The sequence below is a fragment of the Bufo gargarizans genome, chromosome 6 (genome assembly GCF_014858855.1).
Source record: "Bufo gargarizans isolate SCDJY-AF-19 chromosome 6, ASM1485885v1, whole genome shotgun sequence".
NCBI classification, from domain to species: Eukaryota; Metazoa; Chordata; class Amphibia; order Anura; family Bufonidae; genus Bufo; species Bufo gargarizans.
In genome coordinates this window covers 244,106,599-244,129,952 of record NC_058085.1, presented here as the reverse complement: position 1 = coordinate 244,129,952, position 23,354 = coordinate 244,106,599, and the positions used below count along the sequence as shown (strand labels likewise).

At 43.6% G+C, this 23,354-nt stretch overlaps 1 protein-coding gene across 2 annotated transcripts in view; it reads right to left on the bottom strand.

Annotated features, from left to right (window-relative positions):
- Positions 1-23,354, bottom strand: part of LOC122940240 (protein phosphatase Slingshot homolog) — a 215,846-nt gene that overhangs the window by 92,511 nt on the left and 99,981 nt on the right. The window contains exon 11 of one of the 2 annotated variants that reach the window (XM_044296773.1): positions 9,699-9,845. The exons of the other annotated variant lie outside the window; for it this stretch is intronic. Coding sequence (XP_044152708.1) covers positions 9,699-9,845 — 147 coding nt within the window. The remainder of the gene's footprint in view (positions 1-9,698; positions 9,846-23,354) is intronic. 2 annotated transcript variants of the gene reach the window in all.

Below are 23,354 nucleotides of genomic sequence, written 5' to 3'. Positions count from 1 at the left end.
CGGGCGCATTGCACAACCCAAAGGGCATAACCAAGGATTCATAATGACCGGTCCTGGTGTTAAACGCGGTCTTCCACTCATCGCCCGCCTTGATCCTTACCAGGTTATATGCCGCCCTCAGGTCGAGTTTGGTAAAGACCGTGGCCCCTTTGAGGCGATCAAACAGCTCAGAAATCAAGGGTATCGGGTAAGCGTTCTTGATCGTGATGCGATTGAGACCCCTGTAATCGATGCAAGGCCTCAACTCACCGCCCTTCTTTTTCACAAAGAAAAATCCAGCCCCTGCCGGGGACGAGGATTTGCGAATGTGTCCGCGTGAAAGCGCCTCCCTCACGTACTCCTCCATGGCCTCATTCTCCGCTACCGACAGTGGATAGACTTTGCCACGAGGAGGAACGGCACCAGATTGTAACTCTATGGCACAATCGTATGGGCGGTGCGGAGGTAGGGCAACCGCACGCACCTTATCGAATACATCCCGGTACTCCTCGTATTCAGGAGGCAACAGAGAGTCTGAGGAAGTACACAGCAACTTGACAGACCCATGGATGCAACTAGCCCCACACTGCGGTGACCACGAGAGGATCTCGGCCGACCTCCAATCGAAAGTCGGATTATGCTTCTGGAGCCAGGGGTACCCCAAGACCACAGAGTAGTGTGGAGACGAAATAACCTGGAGACAGACCGACTCTCTGTGAACGGCACCAATGGCCATCCCCACTGGAAGGGTCTCATGAGTCACGTGTGGCGGCAGAAGGGGTCTGCCGTCTATCGCCTCAAGAGCCAGTGGGGAACCTCGAGGCTGCAGAGGAATGGAATTGGCGGCAGCGAACACACTATCAATGAACAAACCACCAGCACCAGAGTCCACCAACGCCTGAGTCGTCACCGAGCCCCCGACCCAGGAGAGGACAACAGTAATCAGTGGTTTGTCAACACGGGAAACCGGGGACGAGGAGACTCCACCCAAGATCTGCCCCCGACAGGATCTCAGGTGCGAGCGTTTCCCGGACGGTTCGGGCATGCCAACCGAAAATGCCCACCGAGACCACAGTACATGCATCGGCCCTCGCGTCTCCGGAGTGCCCTCTCCCCCTCGGACAGGCGAGCAAACCCCAGCTGCATGGGTTCACCCCCAGACAAGTCATCCCCAGGAGGCGTGGGAGGAGAGGGAGGCACGGGTGAGACAGCAAACGTAGGCGCCAATCTGTTAGAAGACCTCCGCAGGCTCTCCTTAAAGGAAGGTCTCTCCCTGAGTCTGGTGTCAATCAAAATCAGGAAAGAAATAAGAGACTCGAGCTCCACTGGTAGGTCCTTAGCTGAAACCTCATCCTTCAAGGCATCCGAGAGACCATGAGAGAAAGCAGCGACCAGAGCCCTTATTATTCCAGCCCACCTCTGCTGCCAGGGTACGAAACTCAATGGCGTATTCAGCTATGGATCGTGAACCCTGTCTGATGGACATAAGGAGCTTCGCAGCAGAGGCAGCACGAGCCGGCACATCGAATACCTTCTGAAGAGAAGCAACAAAACCGGAAAACTCGGCAACCACCGGATTGTTGTTCTCCCATAAAGGGCTGGCCCAGGCCAAGGCCTTGTCCGAGAGCAGCGAGATCAAGAAGCCCACCTTTGATCTCTCAGTAGGAAAGGCATGTGGCAGCAACTCGAAATAAATGCCCACCTGGTTAAGGAAACCTCGGCACTGAGTTGGCTCTCCCCCAAAGCGCTGTGGAAGGGGGGCAGAACCGGTCATACCCCGAAACACCGCAGGCGCAGCAACAGGTGTCGGGGTAGACTCTGGCGCAACAACCGGAGCGGCAGTAGGAGCGGGCCCAGGAGCGACAACCGACCCATCGGCAACGGAAGCAGCAGCAGTCTTAGAAGCATGTGAACACAGGAGGACCAAGCAAGGAACTGAAGCCACAGACCTCCTATATATATGAGCTAGGCATCCAGCTCCTCCCAGTGGGAAGGAGAAGCCGCCGGGTGGGAGGCTACAAGAAACCCAGAAACCAAGATGGCCGCCAGCACATGTCAAACGAAGGAGAACAGCAAGAAGGTAAGACCATGACAGGCACTTCCGATAAAGCAATGAAATTAGTCAATTCGATTTACTTTGGCTGAGTGAAAGGATCCGGTTAGTGAGATGAGGCTACCCCTCTGCATTTGCATACTCCCAGGGCCCCAAGGGCTGGTTACATCATGCTAATATTATGTGCAAGGTATCATCAGTTCTTGTCTAGCTCTGCAATCCTGTGCATGCTCTCTAGATTCGGTAAGCATGCTAAGTACATCTCCTTTTAGAATTCCCTGCTGCCAAAAACATTGGGAAAGATTGAACTAATGTAAAGCTCCAGGTTTAGTAGTCATATATAAAAGTGTCTGTGTGAAGTCCTAGCCTTAAAGGGGGTGTCCAATGCAACAAAAATTGGTGGTATGGGGCTCAGAATGCCTTAAAAACAAAGAATTGATTTACCAAACTGGTGTGAAGTAGAATTGGCTTAGTTGCCCATATAAACAATCAGATTTACCCTTTCCAAAGGAGCTGTGAAAAATAAAAGGTGGAATCTGATTGGTTGCTATGGGTAACTGTTAACCTTTAGTTCATCATTCTCTTAAAGGGAACCTGTCATCAACTTTATGCTGACATTACTGAGGGCAGCATAAATTAGTGACAGAAATGCTGATTAAGGCCCCATGCACACGGCCGTTGTTCACGGCCGTGTGCGGGCCGTGGAACCGCGGCCTGGATCCCTCCTGAGAGCAGGAGCGCACGGCGTCACTGGTTGCTATGACGCCGTGCGCTCCCTGCTGCCGGCACAGTACAGTAATACACTGGTATGATCTATACCAGTGTATTACTGTACTGTGCCGGCAGCAGGGAGCGCACGGCGTCATAGCAACCAGTGACGCCGTGCGCTCCTGCTCTCAGGAGGGATCCAGGCCGCGGTTCCACGGCCCGCACACGGCCGTGAACAACGGCCGTGTGCATGGGGCCTTAAGTGGTGTGTCACACATGAGCTAAAAGTAAGTGGTTGGTGAGAACCAGCCTCATAATCATTACAGCCCGGGCCTGGAAAAGAGTCACAGTTATCCATAATCTCCTGCTCTCTCACCCATCTGCTGATGATTGGCAGTTCTCTCCTAGACAGAAAACTAGGTAGAAGTATTAATTCATGAATAACCATGACTCTTCTCAGGTGGCCGGGACTCTTTTCCAGAACCAGTCTGCAATGATTGTGATGTTGGTGCTTGGCAACCACTTACTTTTAACTTATAAATAACAGACCGCTGAAATCAACTCACCTGTCTCTACTTTATTCTGCCCTTTAAGTTCTTTCTTTCTTTTAAAATCTTGTTTACCAAGGAGCTTTAGCACTAATATCCTGTGAGGGAACAAGCTGAAGGGTCCCTTAACATTTTTCTGCACGTTTGCATTTTTTACTGTAAAAACATCAGCTGAAGCGGTATGCGAAACATGAATTTTTTTTTGCTCCTGGCGTTTTTTGTCTTTCTTGCTTCTTTTAACCACTTAAGGACCACAGGTTTATACCCCCTAGTGACCAGGCCCTTTTTTACAAATCGGCACTCCACAACTTTAGCGGTTTATTGCTCGGTCATGCAACTTACCACCCAAATTAATTTTACCTCCTTTTCTTCTCACTAATAGAGCTTTCATTTGGTGCTGACATTTTTACTTTTTTTGTTATTAATCGAAATGTAACGATTTTTTTGCCAAAAAATGACATTTTTCACTTTCAGTTGTAAAATTTTGCAAAAAAAAAAAAAAAAAGACATCCATATATAAATTTTTCGCTAAATTTATTGTTCTACATGTCTTTGATTAAAAAAAAAAAATGTTTGGGTAAAAAAAAAGAAATGGTTTGGGTAAAAGTTATAGCGTTTACAAACTATGGTACAAAAATGTGAATTTACGCTTTTTGAAGCAGCTCTGACTTTCTGAGCACCTGTCATGTTTCCTGAGGTTCTACAATGCCCAGACAGTACAAACACCCCACAAATGACCCCATTTCGGAAAGTAGACACCCTAAGGTATTCGCTGATGGGCATAGTGAGTTCATAGAACTTTTTATTTTTTGTCACAAGTTAGCGGAAAATGATTTATTTTATTTTTATTTTTTTCTTACAAAGTCTCATATTCCACTAACTTGTGACAAAAAATAAAAACTTCCATGAACTCACTATGCCCATCATGAAATACCTTGGGGTGTCTTCTTTCCAAAATGGGGTCACTTGTGGGGTAGTTATACTGCCCTGGCATTCTAGGGGCCCTAATGTGTGGTTAGTAGTTTGAAATCAAAATGTGTAAAAAATGGCCTGTGAAATCCGAAAGGTGCTCTTTGGAATGTGTGCCCCTTTGCCCACCTAGGCGGCAAAAAAGTGACACACATCTGGTATCGCCGTACTCAGGAGAAGTTGGGGAATGTGTTTTGGGGTGTCATTTTACATATACCCATGCTGGGTGAGAAATATCTTGGCAAAAGACAACATTTCCAATTTTTTTATACAAAGTTGGCATTTGACCAAGATATTTATCTCACCCAGCATGGGTATATGTAAAATGACACCCCAAAACACATTGCCCAACTTCTCCTGAGTACGGCGATACCAGATGTGTGACACTTTTTTGCAGCCTAGGTGGGCAAAGGTGCCCACATTCCAAAAAGCACCTTTAGGATTTCACCGGCCATTTTTTACAGATTTTGATTTCAAACTACTTCGCACACATTAGGGCCCCTAAATTGCCAGGGCAGTATAACTACCCCACAAGAGACCCCATTTTGGAAAGAAGACACCTCAAGGTATTCCGTGAGGGGCATGGCGAGTTCCTGGAATTTTTTATCACAAGTTAGTGGAATATGAGACTTTGTAAGAAAAAAAAAAAATCATCATTTTCCGCTAACTTGTGACAAAAAATAAAAAATTCTAGGAACTCGCCATGCCCCTCACGGAATACCTTGGGGTGTCTTCTTTCCAAAATGGGGTCACTTGTGGGGTAGTTATACTGCCCTGGCATTCTAGGGGCCCTAATGTGTGGTAAGTAGTTTGAAATCAAAATGTGTAAAAAATGACATGTGAAATCCGAAAGGTGCTCTTTGGAATGTGTGCCCCTTTGCCCACCTAGGCGGCAAAAAAGTGACACACATCTGGTATCGCCGTACTCAGGAGAAGTTGGGGAATGTGTTTTGGGGTGTCATTTTACATATACCCATGCTGGGTGAGAGAAATATCTCTGCAAAAGACAACTTTTCCCATTTGTTTATACAAAGTTGGCATTTGACCAAGATATTTATCTCACCCAGCATGGGTATATGGAATTTGTTTTTGTTTTTTCTCACAAAGTCTCCCTTTCCGCTAACTTGGGACAAAAATGTCAATCTTTCATGGACTCAATATGCCCCTCACGGAATACCTTGGGGTGTCTTCTTTCCGAAATGGGGTCACACGTGGGGTATTTATACTGCCCTGGCATTTTAGGGGCCCTAAAGAGTGAGAAGAAGTCTGGAATATAAATGTCTAAAAAATGTTACGCATTTGGATTCCGTGAGGGGTATGGTGAGTTCATGTGAGATTTTATTTTTTGACACAAGTTAGTGGAATATGAGACTTTGTAAGAAAAAAAAAAAATTATATATATATATATATATATATATATATATATATATATATATATATATTTCCGCTAACTTGGGCCCAAAAAAATTCTGAATGGAGCCTTACAGGGGGGTGATCAATGACAGGGGGGTGATCAGGGAGTGTATATGGGGTGATCACCCCCCTGTAAGGCTCCATTCAAACGTCCGTATGCGTTTTATGGATCCGATCCATGGATGCGTGGATCCGTAAAACACATACGGGCGTCTGAATGGAACCTTACAGGGGGGTGATCAATGACAGGGGGGTTATCAATGACAGGGGGTGATCAGGGAGTGTATATGGGGTGATCACCCCCCTGTCACTGATCACCCCCCTGTAAGGCTCCATTCAGACGTCCGTATGTGTTTTGTGGATCCGATCCATGTATCCGTGGATCCGTAAAAATCATACGGACCTCTGAATGGAGCCTTACAGGGGGGTGATCAATGACAGGGGGGTGATCAGGGAGTCTATATGGGGTGATCAGTGGTTCATAAAGAGTTAATAAGTGACGGGGGGGGGGGGTGTAGTGTAGTGTAGTGGTGTTTGGTGCTACTTTACTGAGCTGCCTGTGTCCTCTGGTGGTCGATCCAAACAAAAGGGACCACCAGAGGACCAGGTAGCAGGTATATTAGACGCTGTTATCAAAACAGCTTCTAATATACCTGTTAGGGGTTAAAAAAAAAAATCACATCTCCAGCCTGCCAGCAAGCGATCGCCGCTGGCAGGCTGGAGATCCACTCGCTTACCTTCCGTTCCTGTGAGCGTGCGCGCGTTCACAGGAAATCTCGGCTCACACGAGATGATGCCTATTGGCGTTAGTGTGACCTGGGAGAGCCGCCGCGATGACGCCGTTAACGTGGCGGCAAGCGGTTAAAGACTGCTGCATGCTGTAGCTATTGGCATTTTTTTCAGGCATCTTGCAAACACCTTGCCTTTCAGGAAAAAAAGACACAAAGAAAACATTAGCGGCAAGACACACTTGGGGTCATTCAAACTGGTGTAAAGTAGAACTGCCTTAGTTGCCCATAGCAACCAATCAGATTTTACCTTTCATTTTGTAAAGCTCCTTTGGAAAATTAAAGGTGGAATCTGATTGGTTACACTTGCGGCAGAGTGATCCGGCAAGCAGTTCCGTCGCCGGACTGCCTGCCAGATCCGGCAAAACTAGAGTTGCTGCGATACCAAATTTTTGATTCGATTTCGATACCATAAAAAAGTTTTGCGATACTCGATACCATGCGAAAAAAATAAACCAAAAAAGCCAAGTGCATTCCGCATTTTTAAAAAAATGGCAAATCGAGCATTTTCTTCTTCTTCTTTTTTTTTTCCTGTTCCGGCATTCACCGCATAGATTTTTTTCTATTTTAATAGTTTGGACTTTTCGGACGTGGGGATATGTGATATATTTATTTATGGTTTATATATTTTATATGTAATTTATACTTAATATTTTGGTGTGTTTTTTTTTTACTTTTTATTTAATAACTATTTATTTATTTTATTTAAACTTTTTATTTAATTATTTAATAACTATTTCCGCCCCTTAAGGGCTAGAACCTGGGATTTTTTCATCCCTTGTCCTATTCACCCTGAGAGCTCTATCAGGGTGAATAGGACTTTACACTCTCCCTGCTGCCCTGTGCATAGTGCACACAGCAGCAGGGAGCCGACTATGGCAGCCAGGGCTTCAGGAGCGTCCTGGCTGCCGTGGTAACTGATCGGAGAACCAAGATTACACTGCTGGGGCTCCGATCATAACTACCACTGCCATCAATAAAGAGGAGCGGAGGGGACCCTGCGGCCACTACCACCAATGATTGTAATACTGGGGGGGCGCACTGCGCCACCAATGAAATTTAACATTTAATACAGGAAGCGGGTACTGGCAGCAAATCAGCAGCAGTTAACCCCTCACCTGAGCTCCCTGTGAAAGGCAGGGTGTCGGCAATGTGATTCTGCTGCCGGTACCTGCCTCATGTACCTGTCTCTACTTTATTCTGCCCTTTAAGTTCTTTCTTTCTTTTAAAATCTTGTTTACCAAGGAGCTTTTGCACTAATATCCTGTGAGGGAACAAGCTGAAGGGTCCCTTAACATTTTTCTGCACGTTTGCATTTTTTGCTGTAAAAACACCAGCTGAAGCGGTATGCAAAACATGAAACTCAGGCCGCAAAACCATTTTTTTTTGTTTTGCTAGTGGACCCTGTGGCCACTACCACCAATGATTCTAATACTGGGGGGGGGGGGGGGGGGCGCACTGCGCCACCAATGATAATTAACCTTTAATACAGGAAGCGGGTACTGGCACCAAATAAGCGGCAGTTAACCCCTCAGGTGCCGTACCCGAGGGGTTAACTGCCACTTATAACAACTCCCTGTGAAAGGCAGGGTGCCGGCAATGTGATTCTGCTGCCGGTACCTGCCTTCTGTATCTGCCTTCTCTATTAAAAGTTACTTTCGTGGGTTCGGACTTAGTTAAGTTACCAGGCTACATAGAGCGGCGCCCAGGGATCTCCCTGCACCTACTATTATTCCTAGGCGCCGCTCCGTTCGCCCGCTGTGCCCCCGTTACTGTCTCCTGCTCCTTATGCCAATTACTACTATCGGAGCGATGGGGAGGAGACAGCAGCTTCTCTAGTAGGCGTTCCTTCTCCCTGCGCTGTGATTGGACAGCGCTACCGCCAGGGAGAAGGAACGCCCACTAGAGAAGCTGCTGTCTCCTCCCCATTGCTCCAATAGTAATTGGCATATGGAGCAGGAGCCAGTAATGGGGCACGGCGGGTGAACGGAGTGGCGCCCAGGAATAGTAGTAAGTGCTGGGACATCTCTGGGCGCCGCTCTGTATAGCCTAATACTTAACCAAGTCCGGACCCAGGAAAAGTCGTATCATTGGTGGCGCAGTGCGCCCGCCCCTCCTCCGCCCCTCTCTTCTCATTGGTGGCAGCGGCAGAACAGGGGGAGGGAGAGACTGCTTCCTTCTCCCCTGTGCTGCTGAGGGAACATGACCGCGAAGACAGCAGCATGCTCATGTTCTGTGACACCAAATAAAAAAATGGAAATCCCGGTATCGTATCAATACCGGGACAAAAGTATCGATTGGGTATCGAAATTTCGATACCCACAACAACCCTAGGCAAAACGTATGCCAACTGATGGCATTTGTAAGACTGATCAGGATCCTGATCAGTCTTAAAAACGCCTGGTCAGAAAAATGCATTGAAGTGTCGGATCAGTCTTTCCGGTATCATCCGGCAATTATTTTTCTCACCTTTTTTTCGGTCGGCGCATGGACTGATCCAGCTTTCCGGTATTTTAAATGCCAGATCTGGCACTAATACATTCCTATGGAAAAAAATGCAGGATCCGGCGTTCAGGCAAGTCTTCAGTTTTTTGGGCTGGAGATAAAACTGTAGCATGCTGTGGCTTTATCCTTTTCCTGATCAGTCAAACAGACTGAACTGAAGACATCCTGAACGGAATGCTCGTCATTCAGAATGCATGGGGATATAACTGATCACTTATTTTCCGGCATTGAGCCCTTTTGACAGAACTCCGTGCCGGAAAAGAAAGACGCAAGTGTGAAAGTACCCCTATACAAAAAAAAAAGCTGCAAATGCAAGAAAATCTAAATACATTTTTTATTGGTACAAAAAAAAACACGAGAGGCAAATGAAGAGAGCATGTTTAGTGCTTTCTGCTGCCTGATCTGAAAGCAGGACTCCTAGTGAGAGTCTTAATTACTCCGCCCGCACAAAGTAACTGACAGCAATTGGCTGTAGCAACTGAAGTGGCTTTGTTTTATTCTATTAGAGGCATGTGCTATAGAGAATCAGTTACTTAGGTTATTTACTCAATGAAATTTGGCTTTGCTAGCACAGTATTAATGTAGGTAGCTTTGGCCTTACTAAGGAACTACAGAACTCCCACTGCCAGTCTGTCAAATTACTCACAGGTCTATGACAAGCACAAGGAGCATGCTTTGGCAAACCAAGAAGAGTAATTTAGCTTTGTTCTCCATCTTTGTACAATTTAGACCTACCTTGCGATGGAGATGAAACTGTGCGTCTCCTTCCAATACTGTAGAAGGTTTGTGCTCTCTTCATCCAGGACTCGGATGTTTAAATAAGTAAATGTTTCAGGAAAGAAGTTATCAATTTCACGAGTGACATTTAGTATGTGTGTGACCCTGAGTAAAAAAATAAATGATAATAATAAAAAAATAATATGTTTGAGTAATGTGCATGCAAACAGCTGAAATGGTAATTTACTAGTGTTCACTTGTGTTTCAGGTTATTTTATGTGACCATACAGGAAACCTCCCGGACGAGACTTATAAGTATTTACTAAAACTGAGAGAACTAGCAGGTCCACTTTAACCCCTTCAGGACCCGACTATTTTTCACCTTAACCACTTCACAGCTGGGCCATATGCCCCCTTCCTGGCCAGGCCTAATTTTGCAAATCTGACATATGTCACTTTGTGTGGTAATAGCTTTTGAACGCTTTTACTTATCCAAGTCATTCAGAGATTGTTTGCCGTGACACATTGTACTTCATGATAGTCATAAATTGGAGTCAATATATTTCAACTTTTATTTAGCAAAAAATCCCAAATTTACAAAACATTTAGAAAAATTCTCAATTTTCTAAATTTCAATCTTCTCTGCTTTTAAAACAAAAATTGATACCTCATAAAATATTTATTACTTAAAGGTGTTTTCTCAAGACGCAGTTTTATACTTACCTGCTCCCGGCGCGCCGTCCACTTCCTGGTTTCGGCAGGGGGCGGGCTCCATCTTCATTGATGTCTTCCCCCGGCCGGGCCGTGCGCTGTACTGAACGCGCACACCGAGTCCGCGCATGCGCCCTGGTGACTTCTTCCTGGCCAGTATAGTATACTTGCCAGGAAGAAGTCACCAGGGCGTACGCGTTCAGTACAGCGCGCAGCCGGCCGGGAGAAGAAAAGAAGTAGTCTGCGCACGCGCGGCCACCGCGATTCCTGAGAAGAGCGGTGGCCGTAACCAGGGGAGACGGAAGACAACAGTCAGGTAAGTATAGGTTTAATTTTTTCTAAGGGGTGGGGATTTGTTAATGAAATATATTTAGAAAAATTATCACTGTTAAATCATTAACAGATTTAACAGTGATCATTAAGATGATAATACCCCTTTAACATTCCCCATATGTCTACTTTAAGTTGCCATCATTTTGTAAATGTCATTTTATTTTTTTAGGACGTTAAAAGGCTTAGAATTTTAGAAGCAATTCTTAACATTTTTAAGAAAATTGCCAAAACCCACTTTTTAAGGACAAGTTCAGGTCTTAAGTCACTTTGTGGGGCTTTCATAATGGATACCCCCATAAATGACCCCATTGTAGAAACTACACCCATCAACTTACTCAAAACTGATTTTACAAACTTTGTTAACCCTTTAGGTGTTCCACAAGAATTAAAGGAAAATGGAGATCAAATTTTTAAATTTCACTTTTTTGGCAGATTTAGCATTTTATTACATTTTTTTCTTTAAGACATCAAGGGTTAAAAGCCAAACAAAACTCAATATTTATTACCCTGATTCAGCGGTTTACAGAAACACACCATATGTGGTTGTAAACTGATTTAACGGCACACGGCAGGGCGCAGAAGAAAATGAGCACCATATGGTTTTCGGAAGGCAGATTTTGCTAAACTGGTTTTTAGATGCCATGTCCCATTTGAAGCCCCCTGATGCACCCCTACAGTAGAAACTCCCACAAAGTGACCCCATTTTGGAAACTAGGGGATAAGATGCCAGTTTTATTGGTACTATTTTGGGGTACATATGATTTTTAATAGCACTATATTACACTTTTTGTGAGGCACATAAAAAAATGTGTTTTGGCACGGTTTGTATTTTTTTTACAACATTCATCTGACAGGTTAGATCATGCACTATTTTTATAGAGCAGGTTGTTACGGATGCAATGATATCAAATATGTCTACTTTCTTTGTTTTAGTTTTACATAATAAAGCATTTTTGAAAAAAAATTATGTTTTTGTGTCTCCATTTTCTGAACATTTTTTTATTTTTCTGCTGATCGTCTTGTGCAGGGGCTCGTTTTTTGCAGGCAGAGTTGACGTTTTTATTGGTACCATTTTTGGGTATATATGATTTTTTGATCATTTATTATAACACTTTATGGGGCAAGGTGACAACAAAATTGGTTGTTTTAGCACAGTTTTTATATATTTATTTTTACAGAGTTCACCTGAGGGGTTAGGTTATGTAACATTTTTATAGAGCAGATCGTTACAAACGTGGCGATACCCAATATGTATACTTTAAATTTATTAAAGTTTTACACAATAATAGCATTTTTTAAACCCAAAAAATAATGTTTTAGGGTCTCCATAGTCTGAGAGCCATAGCTTTTTAATTTTTTGACCGATTGTCTTAGTTAGGGTCTAATTTTTGGCGGGATGAGGAGACTGTTTTATTGGTACCATTTTGTGGGACATGTGCTCTTTTTATCACTTGGTGTTGCACTTTTTGTGATGTAATGTGACAAAAAATCTTTTTTTTTTTTTTTTTTTTTTATTAGGGTGTTCAGGTCATGTGATATTATAGAGCTGGTTGTTACGGACGTGGCAATACCAAATAGGTCTATTTATATATTTTTTTTTTATTCCTTATAAAAGACCTTTTGGGGACATTTAACTTCACTCCCTCCCACTATTGATTTCTCCTATAACTGGGGCGTACATAGTAGCCCCAGTTACAGGGGAAATACATCCCCAAAGAGGCTGTACAGCAGAACACAGCGCTGTACAGCCTCAGTGCAGGGTTGATCGAGGTCTATGAAAGACCCGACAGGTCCTACACTCTCCCGGCTCTGTATACAGCGATCTAGAAGTAAGGGACACCTGGGAACCTGCCTTTTCTCAGGGTTGCCCTGCTGTCACCGCTCTGCAGCTGCACGATTATCAGTTTCATCCTTTAGCTGCCTCCTGAGCTGAAGCAGAAGAAACATTCCCCTTTAGCTGCCAGCTTGATAAAAGTCTAGCAGAGCAATGAGAGATATCTGGATCCATGTGAGGTACAGGGCTGGTTCTAGCTTTGCCGAAAAGAGGTCGTCATGTACTGTATCATGTCCGATTTTCAGTTTTTACACTAGTCATGGGAGAACCCCTTTAAAAACCAGGCCGTCTTTTAGAAATTTGACAATTGTCACTTTATAACTTTGGAACACTTACCTTTCCAAGCCATTCTGAGACTGTTTTTTGTAACACATTGTACTTCATGATAGTGGTAAATTTCAGTTAATATTTTTCATTTTTATTTTTTTAAATGCAAGAATTTGCAACTTTCCGAATTTCTATTTCTCTGCTTTTAAAACAGATAGCGATACCTCATAAAATAGTTATTACTTCATATTTCCTATATGTCTACTTTATGTTTGGATCATTTTGTGAATGGTATTTTATTTTTTTGGAGACATCAGAACACTTTGAAGTTTAGAAGCAAATCTTGAAATTTTTCAAAAAAATATCCAAATCCCGCTTTTTTAAGGACCAGTTCAGTTATGAAGTCACTGTGGGGCTTACATAATAGAAACCACCCATAAACAGCCCCATTTTAGAAACTAAACCACTGAAGGTATAAAAAACAGATTTTACAAACTTTCTTAACCCTTTATGTGTTCCACAAGAATTAAAGGAAAATGTAGATGAAATTTCAGAATTTCACTTTTTGGGGAGATTTTTCCATTTTAATAAAAAAAATTCGGGTAGCAAAGCAAGGGTACAGCCAAAAAAACCCCTCTATATTTATTACCCCGATTCTGTAGTTTACAGAAACAATCCATTTGTAATCATAAACTGCTGTATGGGCACATGGAAGGGCGCAGAAGGAAAGGAGTGCCATATGGTTTTTGGAGGGCAGATTTCACTGGGATAATTTTAAGTTGCCATGTCACATTTGAAGACCCCTGATGCACCCCTCTAGAGTAGAAACTCTAAAAAAGTGACCCCAGTTTTGTTGGTACTATTTTAGGGTACATATGATTTTTGGTTGCTGCATATTACACTTTTTGTGAGGCAGGGTAACAAACAATAGCTGTTCTGGCACTGTTTTTTTTTTTTTTTTTTTCTTGTAAATTCTTTTATTTTGCAAATTTTAAGATAACAAACATAAGAGTAGCGTAAACATAAAAACACATTTATATAAATGTTCTGGCACTGTTTTTATTTTTTGTTTTTTACAATGTTCATCTGACAGGTTAAATCATGCGCTATTTTTTATAGAGCAAGTTGTTATGGACGCGACAATACCAAATATGGGTATGTTGGTTTCAGTTTTACATAATAATATTTTTAATTTTCTGTTTCAGGATCCAGGCTGTCAACTTGAATAGTTTGGAGCATGGATGTTTCACTGGCCCTTGAATCATAATGTCTTCTCTGAAGGGAAGAATCCATGGTTCAGATTTTTTAGGGATGCGAACCAACTTCTCTTCGGCCAGAATTGGGTGATTAGGATCAGATTTGGTTTGTCCATAATGATTTTTTTGGATTACTTTTGGTATAAGTTGGAGGGATGAGTTGAAGGTTTGATTCGTACTACTTTGGGGGGGCATATGCATTTTTGATCGCTTGGTGTTGCATTTTTTATGTAAGGTGACAAAAAAACTGAATTAGACTTAGGCTCCATTCACACGTCCGCAAAATGGGTCCGCATCCTTTCTGCAATTTTGCGGAAAGGGTGCGGACCCATTCATTCTCTATGGGGACGGAATGTGCTGTCCGCATCCACATTTGCGGATCCGCACTTCCGCATCGGTGCTTCCGTTTCCGCAAAAAAATAGAACATGTCCTATTCTTGTCCGCAATTGCGGACAAGAACAGGCATATTCTATTATGTCGGCAATGTGCGGTCCGCAAAATGCGGAAAGCACATTGCCGCTTTCCGTGTTTTGCGGATCCGTGTATCCGCAAAACACATTGCGGACGTGTGAATACAGCCTAACTTGTAATTCCTTTTCCTTGAATCCACCATGATGGCAGGAGGAGATTGACCCTTGACCTCTGTAGGGGCAGGAAACAGAGAAATGCTAAATAGCCCCCACCCTTCATCCTCCTCAGTGTTTACCAGATTACTATAGCATCTCGGGTTTAATCCCTATATATATTATTATTTATAATTTATTTAACTATAAATATACCGTATATATATATATATATATATATATATATATATATATATATATATATATATTTATATTAACAAAAGTCCAGGGCAGCACTCCTAGGTGTGCTATACAAAAAAAGTGAAGACACCGCAGCACATCCGTTTGGTGAAAAATTGTGGACCTTTATTCACCCATGCGACGTTTCAGTCTGCTTACTGGGACGTTTCTCAAGCCAAGTGCTTGAGAAAGGTCCCAGTAAGCGGACTGAAACATCGCATGGGTGAATAAAGGTCCACAATTTTTCACCAAACAGATGTGATGCGGTGTCTTCATTTTTTTATATATATATTGTGGGGGTTTAGCTCTTCTCCGGGGGTCATTCTCACAGATACGCCTTTAGGACACCAGGTTTCAGGTCCAAACAGTGTATTTATTGTTCAACACCCGCAACAATAAAATGACAAAATAATAAACAAACACTCACCCGTCCAGGCTCTAACTAAACATAAAGTTTCCTGACTCACCTAGGTCCCAGTTCACACCCTGTGAACTCGTGCGGCTTTGTCAGCCAATGTCCCACAGCCTCCTGGCTGTACAGAGCACAGTACGCCCACTGTCTCCAGTTCAGTATTTCTTGTGGGGGATTGGGGCTCAGTAGTCTGCCTGACTATGGCCCTGCGACCCTCCCAGGCGTCGCTGCGTCCCCCAACTCCAGGCTATCGCCCAGCTTTGTGGTCCCTCAGCCTTGCCCAGCTGAGACCACACAGACAGAGCCTCCAGGCCTCTGTCCACAGGTACCACACTTCCCCCTTTCTGACATTCTGGGAGGTGCTTTGTGCCAGGCTGATTACCTCCAGCTTCTCTCACCTGTGGTGGAACAGGGGTGTGGACCGAACTATCCACCCCTTCCTTGCCTCTAACCTGAGTGAGACCTGTCACTGTCTCACAATATATATATTTTTTTTTTGGGTGGGAATACTGTGCTGTCATGGTGGATTCAAGGAAAAGGAATTACCGGTAAGTCTAATTCAGATTTTCCCAATTCACCACCAGGACGGCAGGAGGAGAACTACCAGATTAATCAAATCAGTTAGGAGGGGAGCTATGGCTTGAAGGAGCTTACTACCAAACGATCCTGACAAGTACAGTCTATAGTGTCTTACAAAGGTATGAATATTAGACCAGGTCGCTGCTGTACATATCTGTTCCAAGGAAGCACCTGCTTTTTCTGCGTAGGAAGAGGCTATCGCCCTAGTAGAATGGGCTTTAAGATTTATCGGACAAGGATGGTTCTGGAGTCTGTAACAGTTACGGATGGTTTGCTTGAGCCATCTAGCAATGGAGGCTCTAGAGGCCGCTATCCCTTTATTTCTCCCTGCAAACTGCACTAATAGATTGTCTACCGTCCTAAAATCCCTAGTTACCACTAAATATTTAAATTACACTGCGTCTAATGTCAAGGGAATGAAAGTCCTCTTCTTTTTTGTTTTTTCGGTTGTTACAGAATGATACTGTCAAAGGGCTGTGTACTAGCTTGTACACACTGTGATACCACAAAGGTATCACAGTGTGTACAAGCTAGTACACAGCCCTTTCACAGTATTCTACATCACTCCTCTGGAGTACTGGCGACTCCAAGGATTGCGAAAGATACCGGCAGCATACCTTATCTGGATCGAACTTTTACTCCCCCCCGCCTTTGCAAGTGTTGTGCTGACACAAGCACAACACCAGAAGGCGAGTGCAATTACTGATACAGTACCCTCTCTAAAACTATCCACTAAAAATTACTACCCTATGAGCGCCTTGTTTCCCGTTTATCTCGCCAAATTTGCCGTTACAGAATGATGGAAGTATTATTTCAGAATTCCTATGAAGTCTGAGACTATTTTAGGTAGAAACCCCCAATCGGGTTTCAGGATGACTATCATCTGAAATTGTTAAATATGGCTGCCTGATAGGAGAATAGGAGAAATCCAAGCTCTCTCTAACAGATGCGATTGCAATGAGAAAAACAGTTTTTAGAGAGAGCATCTTGACTGATATTTCTTCTAGCGGTTCAAATGGACTCTGGGTAAGACCCTTAAGTACTATGTTCAAATCCCAATTTGAGACTCAACATCTGACTAAAGGTTTAAGATGACCTGTGGCAAATTTTTTTTTTGTTTTTCTTGATTCATCTGTTCTGCGATATTTACATTGCAAAATGTACAAAGTACAGAAACCTGAACTTTCAGGGTCGAAAGGTGCCATCCAAAGTCAAACCCCCGTTGTAGGAAATCTAAAATTTTTGATTGATCGATTCGTTCCTGTCCCCACCATGAACAGAATGTTTTCCATATCGTTTGGAAGTCACTTTTTTCCTACTAGCTTTCATAGTGGAAATAACCTTTTCTGATAACCCCTGCTTCTTTAAATTTTCTGTTTCAGGATCCAGGCTGTCAACTTGAATAGTTTGGAGCATGGATGTTTCACTGGCCCTTGAATCATAATGTCTTCTCTGAAGGGAAGAATCAATGGTTCAGATTTTTTAGGGATGCGAACCAACTTCTCTTCGGCCAGAATTGGGTGATTAGGATCAGATTTGGTTTGTCCATAATGATTTTTTTGGATTACTTTTGGTATAAGTTGGAACGGTGGAAAGGCGTACGTTAGTTTCCAATCCCAGGGAAGAGAGAACGCATCTACTGCCCACGGTTTGTCGTTTGGGTTCAGGGAGCAGAATCTTTTGACTTTTGAGGCAAAAAGATCTAAGACCGGATGGCCCCATTTTCCAATGATGAGATTGAAAGTCTCTAGATTTAATGCCCATTCTTTTAGGTCCAAGGATTTTCAGCAAAAAAAAATAAAAAATCTGCTACCTGATTTTGAGTGCCCTTTAACCACCTCAGCTCCCCTAGCTTAAACCCCATAAATGACCAGACCAATTCTGCACAACACTACTTTCACGGTTTATTGCTCTGTCATACAACTTACCACCAAAATGAATTTTACCTCCTTTTCTTCTCACTAATAGAGCTTTCATTTGGTGGTATTTCATTGCTGCTGACATTATCACTTTTATTGTTATTAATCGAAATTTACAGAATTTTTTGCAAAAAAATGAAATTTTTCACTTTCAGTTGTAAAATGTTTCAAATAAAACTACATTTCTATATAAATTTTTCTCTAAATGTATTATTCTACATGTCCTTGATAAAAAAAAATGCAATAAGAGTATATTTATTGGTTTGCGCAAAAGTTATAGCATTTACAAACTATGGTACAAAAATTTGAATTTCCGCATTTTGAAGCAGCTCTGACTTTCTGAGCACCTGTCATGTTTCCTGAGGTTCTACAATGCCCAGACAGTAGAAACACCCCACAAATGATGCCATTTCGGAAAGTAGACACCCTAAGGTATTTGCTGATGGGCATAGTGAGTTCATAGAAGTTTTTATTTTTTGTCACAAGTTAGCGGAAAATGATGATTTTTTTTTCTTACAAAGTCTCACATTCCACTAACTTGTGACAAAGATTTATTTTTTACATGAACTCGCCATGCCCCTCATGAAATACCTTGGGGTGTCTTCTATCTAAAATGGGGTCACTTGCGGAGTATTTATACTGCCCTGGCATCTTAGGGGCCCTAATGCGTGAGAAGAAGTTTGAAATCCAAATGTGTAAAAAATGCCCTGTGAAATCCTAAAGGTGCTCTTTAGAATTTGGGCCCCCTTGCCCACCTAGGCTGCAAAAAAGTGTCACACATGTGGTATCGCCATACTCAGAAAAAGTAGGGCAATGTGTTTTGGGGTGTATTTTTACATATACCCATGCTGGGTGAAAGAAATATCTCTAAAAGTCAACTTTTCCCATGTTTTTATACAAAGTTGTCATTTTAGAGAGATATTTCTCTCACCCAGCATGGGTATATGTAAAAAGACACCCCAAAACACATTTCCCAACTTCTCCCGAGTACGGCGATACCACATGTGTGACACTTTTTTGAAGCCTAGGTGCGCAAAGGGGCCCAAATTCCTTTTAGGAGGGCATTTTTAGACATTTGGATTCCAGACTTCTTCTCACGCTTTAGGGCCCCTAAAATGCCAGGGCAGTATAAATACCACACATGTGACCCCATTTTGGAAAGAAGACACCCTAAGGCATTCCATGAGGGGCATGGCAAATTCATAGAAGATTATTTTTTTTTTGGCACAAGTTGGCGGAAATTGATTTTTTTTTTTTTTTTTTTCTCACAAAGTCTCCCTTTCCGCTAACTTGAGAAAAAAATTTCAATCTTTCATTAACTCAATATGCCACTGAGCGAATACCTTGGGGTGCGCTGCTGGTGCATGCCTCACCACGTAATCCGACAGCGCCAGCCCCACTCTGCTGCCCTTGAAGCAGATCCTGCACAACCTGTGGTCTAGAAATACGGGGCCGGGTACACCTGGTGGTATCAGGGACCTCAATCTCATCGTTCGAACTTTGGGTCAGACTGCCACTGCCACATTCTGACCCGCTGGATTCGTCAGATGAGGGTTCCCATTCCTCACCCGACTGGGTCAGACTGTGTCAGAAGCCTGTAGGCCTTTTCAGAAGAATACCCCTTACTTGCCATTTGGGCAACTAAATTTAGAGGGTATTCCCTGAGACTACCCAAGAAAAAAAGCAAGCCCGTCTTGGGAGGCTAGCGAAGTACCGGAAGCCATTGCAATTGATAAATATGAAATCTGATTTTTTTTATCGCTGCAGCGCTTGTAAAGTGATTGTGCAGTGATAAAAAATAAATAAAAATGTGTCACTGTGGTGGGGCAGGCTTGGGTGAACGCACGTGTGGGCAAACACTGCGTTTTGGGTGGAGGGCAAACTAAGGTGACACTAATACTATTATAGATCTGACTGTGATCAGTTCTGATCACTTACGGATACTATAAAAGTACCAATGCTGATTAGCGATACGCTAATCAGCGAATCAGTGCCTGCGGTGCGGTGGGCTGGGCGCTAACTCACGCTAACTACCTACCAAAGGGGCCTAAACTAACCTAACAGTCAATACTGGTGAAAAAAAATAAGTGACAGTTTACACTGATCACTTTTTTTCCCCTTCACTAGTGATTGACAGGGGTGATCAAGGGGTTAATTGGAGTGATGGGGGGGGGGGGGGGGGTGATCTGCGGCTAAATGTGTTGTGTCTTGTGTACTTACATTGATCTGTGCTCCTCTGCTGGGACCAAACGACGAAAAGGACCAGCAGAGGAGCACAGAAGCCATTAAACACATTATATTTATAAATATAATGTGTTAACTGGCTTGTGATTAGATTTTTTGAAAATCACCAGCCTGCCAGCGATGATCATTGGCTGTCAGGCTGGTGACGAACTCCTCCTTTAACTTTTGCAGGCCCGCAATGCTCATGCGCGGGCCGGCTATGCGCGTTCTCTCGTCTCGCGAGATGACGCGCCGAAGCGTGAAGGAGGAATGAATCGACCGCCTCCGGAACATTAACCTGCGTTAGGCGGTCCGGAGGCGGCTAAGTGTACCGCTGATATGGATATTAGGTTTCTCTCTGCCCAGGAAAATATTTTTTCTGTCAGCTTAATTAATTTTTTGGATCTGGTTCCTCCTTGCTGTCTTAAGTAAGCAACGGCTAATACGTTGTCTGACAAGAATTTTATATGGTGTCCTTTTAAAAGGGTTGGTGCAGCTTTTACCGTTTCCCACACTGCTCTCATCTGCACTATATAGGGATGTTATATATGTGCGGAATTCTCCTGAGAACCCCATGGCGTCTAGCACCTCATTCAGCCATCTCCAGCTCACATTATCAAAAGCCTTCTCGGCATCACTAGAGCTGGAGATGGGTGAAGTCGTGGGTTAGCCCTAATGTCATCTAGTAACACCATTACTGTTCTGATGTTGTAAACAGCTGACCTACCCTGTATGAATCCTACTTGGTGAACTTTGGTAGGAAATTTGCTAGCCTATCTGCTAGCAATTTTGAGAGGTACGTTAGGTCATTGTCTATAAGATAGATGGGACGAAATGACGATGCCAGCATACTATCTTTCCCCTCTTTGGGTAAGACCTTTATATAGGATGTATTCATATCAGTGGGTATCTGCTGTCCTTGTAATATCTCATTATATAGTTGTGTAAGTGCTTTAGTTACGTTCGGGGCCATAACTTTATATAATTCATTGGTATAACCGTCAGGACCTGGGGCCTTCCCATTACTCGAACTCCTAATTAACCCCAGGACCTCTTCTTCCGTGACAGCTCGGTTCAGTGCTAGTAGATCCTCCTGCAATACCCTTGGCAAGTTCAAAGCTTTCAGCCATCCCACCCCTTGTGTATCTCTATTCTCATCTCTAGAATAAAGGGTTTTGTAAAATGTACTTAATATATCTACTATCTCGCGCGGTTGGTGGCATAGGATCCCCTGATCGTTCTTTAGACCCGTTATATGTGTGGATGGGTGTATTCCCCTCGCTAATGAGGCCAGGATTTTTCCAGACCAATTACCATATCTAAAGTACTTTTCGTCATGCCTTCTACCATCTACCTTCTCTTTTTGTCTCAACCAGTGTTCATATTCTAACTTCTTTTCCTGCCAGTCCCTCTTAGTGTCTTTCGAGGGTTTCCTCTGGTGGGCAGTATAGGAATCCTTTAATGCGGAGGACAATATTTTTTGTTTCTGTGCTGTAGTCTTCCTGAGTCTTTTTAAAGGGACACTCACAGGCCCTATAAACATATTTAGTTATTCCTATGGAGTCATAGATTTATTAAAGTGTATTCCAATGATATAAGAGTACCCCCTGTCCGCATTGTAAACCATGTAAAAAACAATTTATATTCATCTGTCAATCACAGTTCTTTATGCCCAAGGGGCGTTTTTTCTCATACCTTTGTGCCCAGCCGCGCCCCAACTGTCGTTTCCTACCACCGCCCAGCTCATTATTATTCACTGCGCTGGGCAGCTCTTACATTCCTCGATCCTGTCCGTTCCCGCGTGAAAGGAATCCATGTTCTTTTTAATGTCAAAAACAAATTCTGCATTTTGCTGAAGTTTTGTTTCTCTGTTAGGAAATAGCTCTGATTGCTGTCAAACTAATTGCTGTTAAGTTTCTATTCTCTGTAACCCTGCATTTTGTCTCTTTGGCACTACTCCCGGACAATATTCCTAATATGGAAGTTCCATTTTTGTTTCTCTTTCACTGTCTGTAGAATAGAGCGTGTTAATATGATAGGTTGAATACATAACTTACGATGATATGCTAATAAAGGGGGTAAAGCCCCCTCTATATAACCTGTGTGCATTAAAAATAAACCTCAGAGTGTTCATTCAGTACATCACTGTTGTGTCTTTTATTACCTACTGAGTGAAGCGCTCTCCTGACGTCAGAAAAGGACTCAAACCAAGCCGATACTAGAAGTTTGGTGCCAGGGGTACCAAGTGGGACGTTGAGATTCCTATCAGTTTGGGGGCTCGTGTCCGGGGATCGAGAAGGTTTTCCTTGTGTTCGGTAAGAAGGGCATCCGTTATTGTCCTCTGGCCGATCTGAGAACCACGTCTCGATCTAGTAAGTAGAACCTACAACTTCTAGTATAATTACTGTATCAGGGATACAGGGAACAGACTCCGGGAGTCTGGGGGAGTGACCCGGGGACTCCGGGAGTCCGCCGTGAGGATCACTCAGAGAAAATATAGTGCGCACTACATAATATTGTCTCAGGGAGACAAGGATGGAGCTTGGTTTGACTCTTTTAAAGTTGTTTTAAAGTATAAGATTATTAGAGTTGAGATAAGGATACTGATGTCCGGGTGGTAAGTGTACAGACTGAAGATCACTATTTGCATAGAGTTTTAAGTACATTGCATTGTTGTTTTACTGTGTTGCGGAGGTCTGCAATACGCCCCACCCCCGTCTGCATTAATAACTTAGAAAATTTTCTAAGTGCGCAAGATGCCCGAGCGGCTCCGTTCAGACTTTCAGTGTGGGGTCGGTGGGGGACGGATCCGCTTGAAGATTGAGCCATATGGTGACCTCTTCGGGCGGATCCGTTCCCATTGACTTGCATTGTGAGTCTGAGCGGGTCCGCTCGCCTCCGCGCGGAGGCGAGCGGAGCGGAGGCTAAACGCTGCCAGACTGATGCAGTCTGAGCGGATCCGCTCCATTCAGACTGCATCAGGGCTGGACGGAGGCGTTCGGGTCCGCTCGTGAGCTCCTTCAAACGGAGCTCACGAGCGGACCGACGAACGCTAGTGTGAAACTAGCCTTAGGCCTCATGCACACGACCGTTGTGTGCATCCGTGGCCGTTGTGCCGTTTTCCGTTTTTTTTCACGGACCCATTGACTTTCAATGGGTCCGTGGAAAAATCGGAAAATGCACCGTTTGGCAGCCGCATCCGTGAGCCGTGTTTCCTGGCCGTGAAAAAAATATGACCTGTCCTATTTTTTTCACGGCCAACGGTTCACGGGCCCATTCAAGTCAATGGGTCAGTGAAAGAACACGGATGCACACAAGATTGGCATCCGTGTCCGT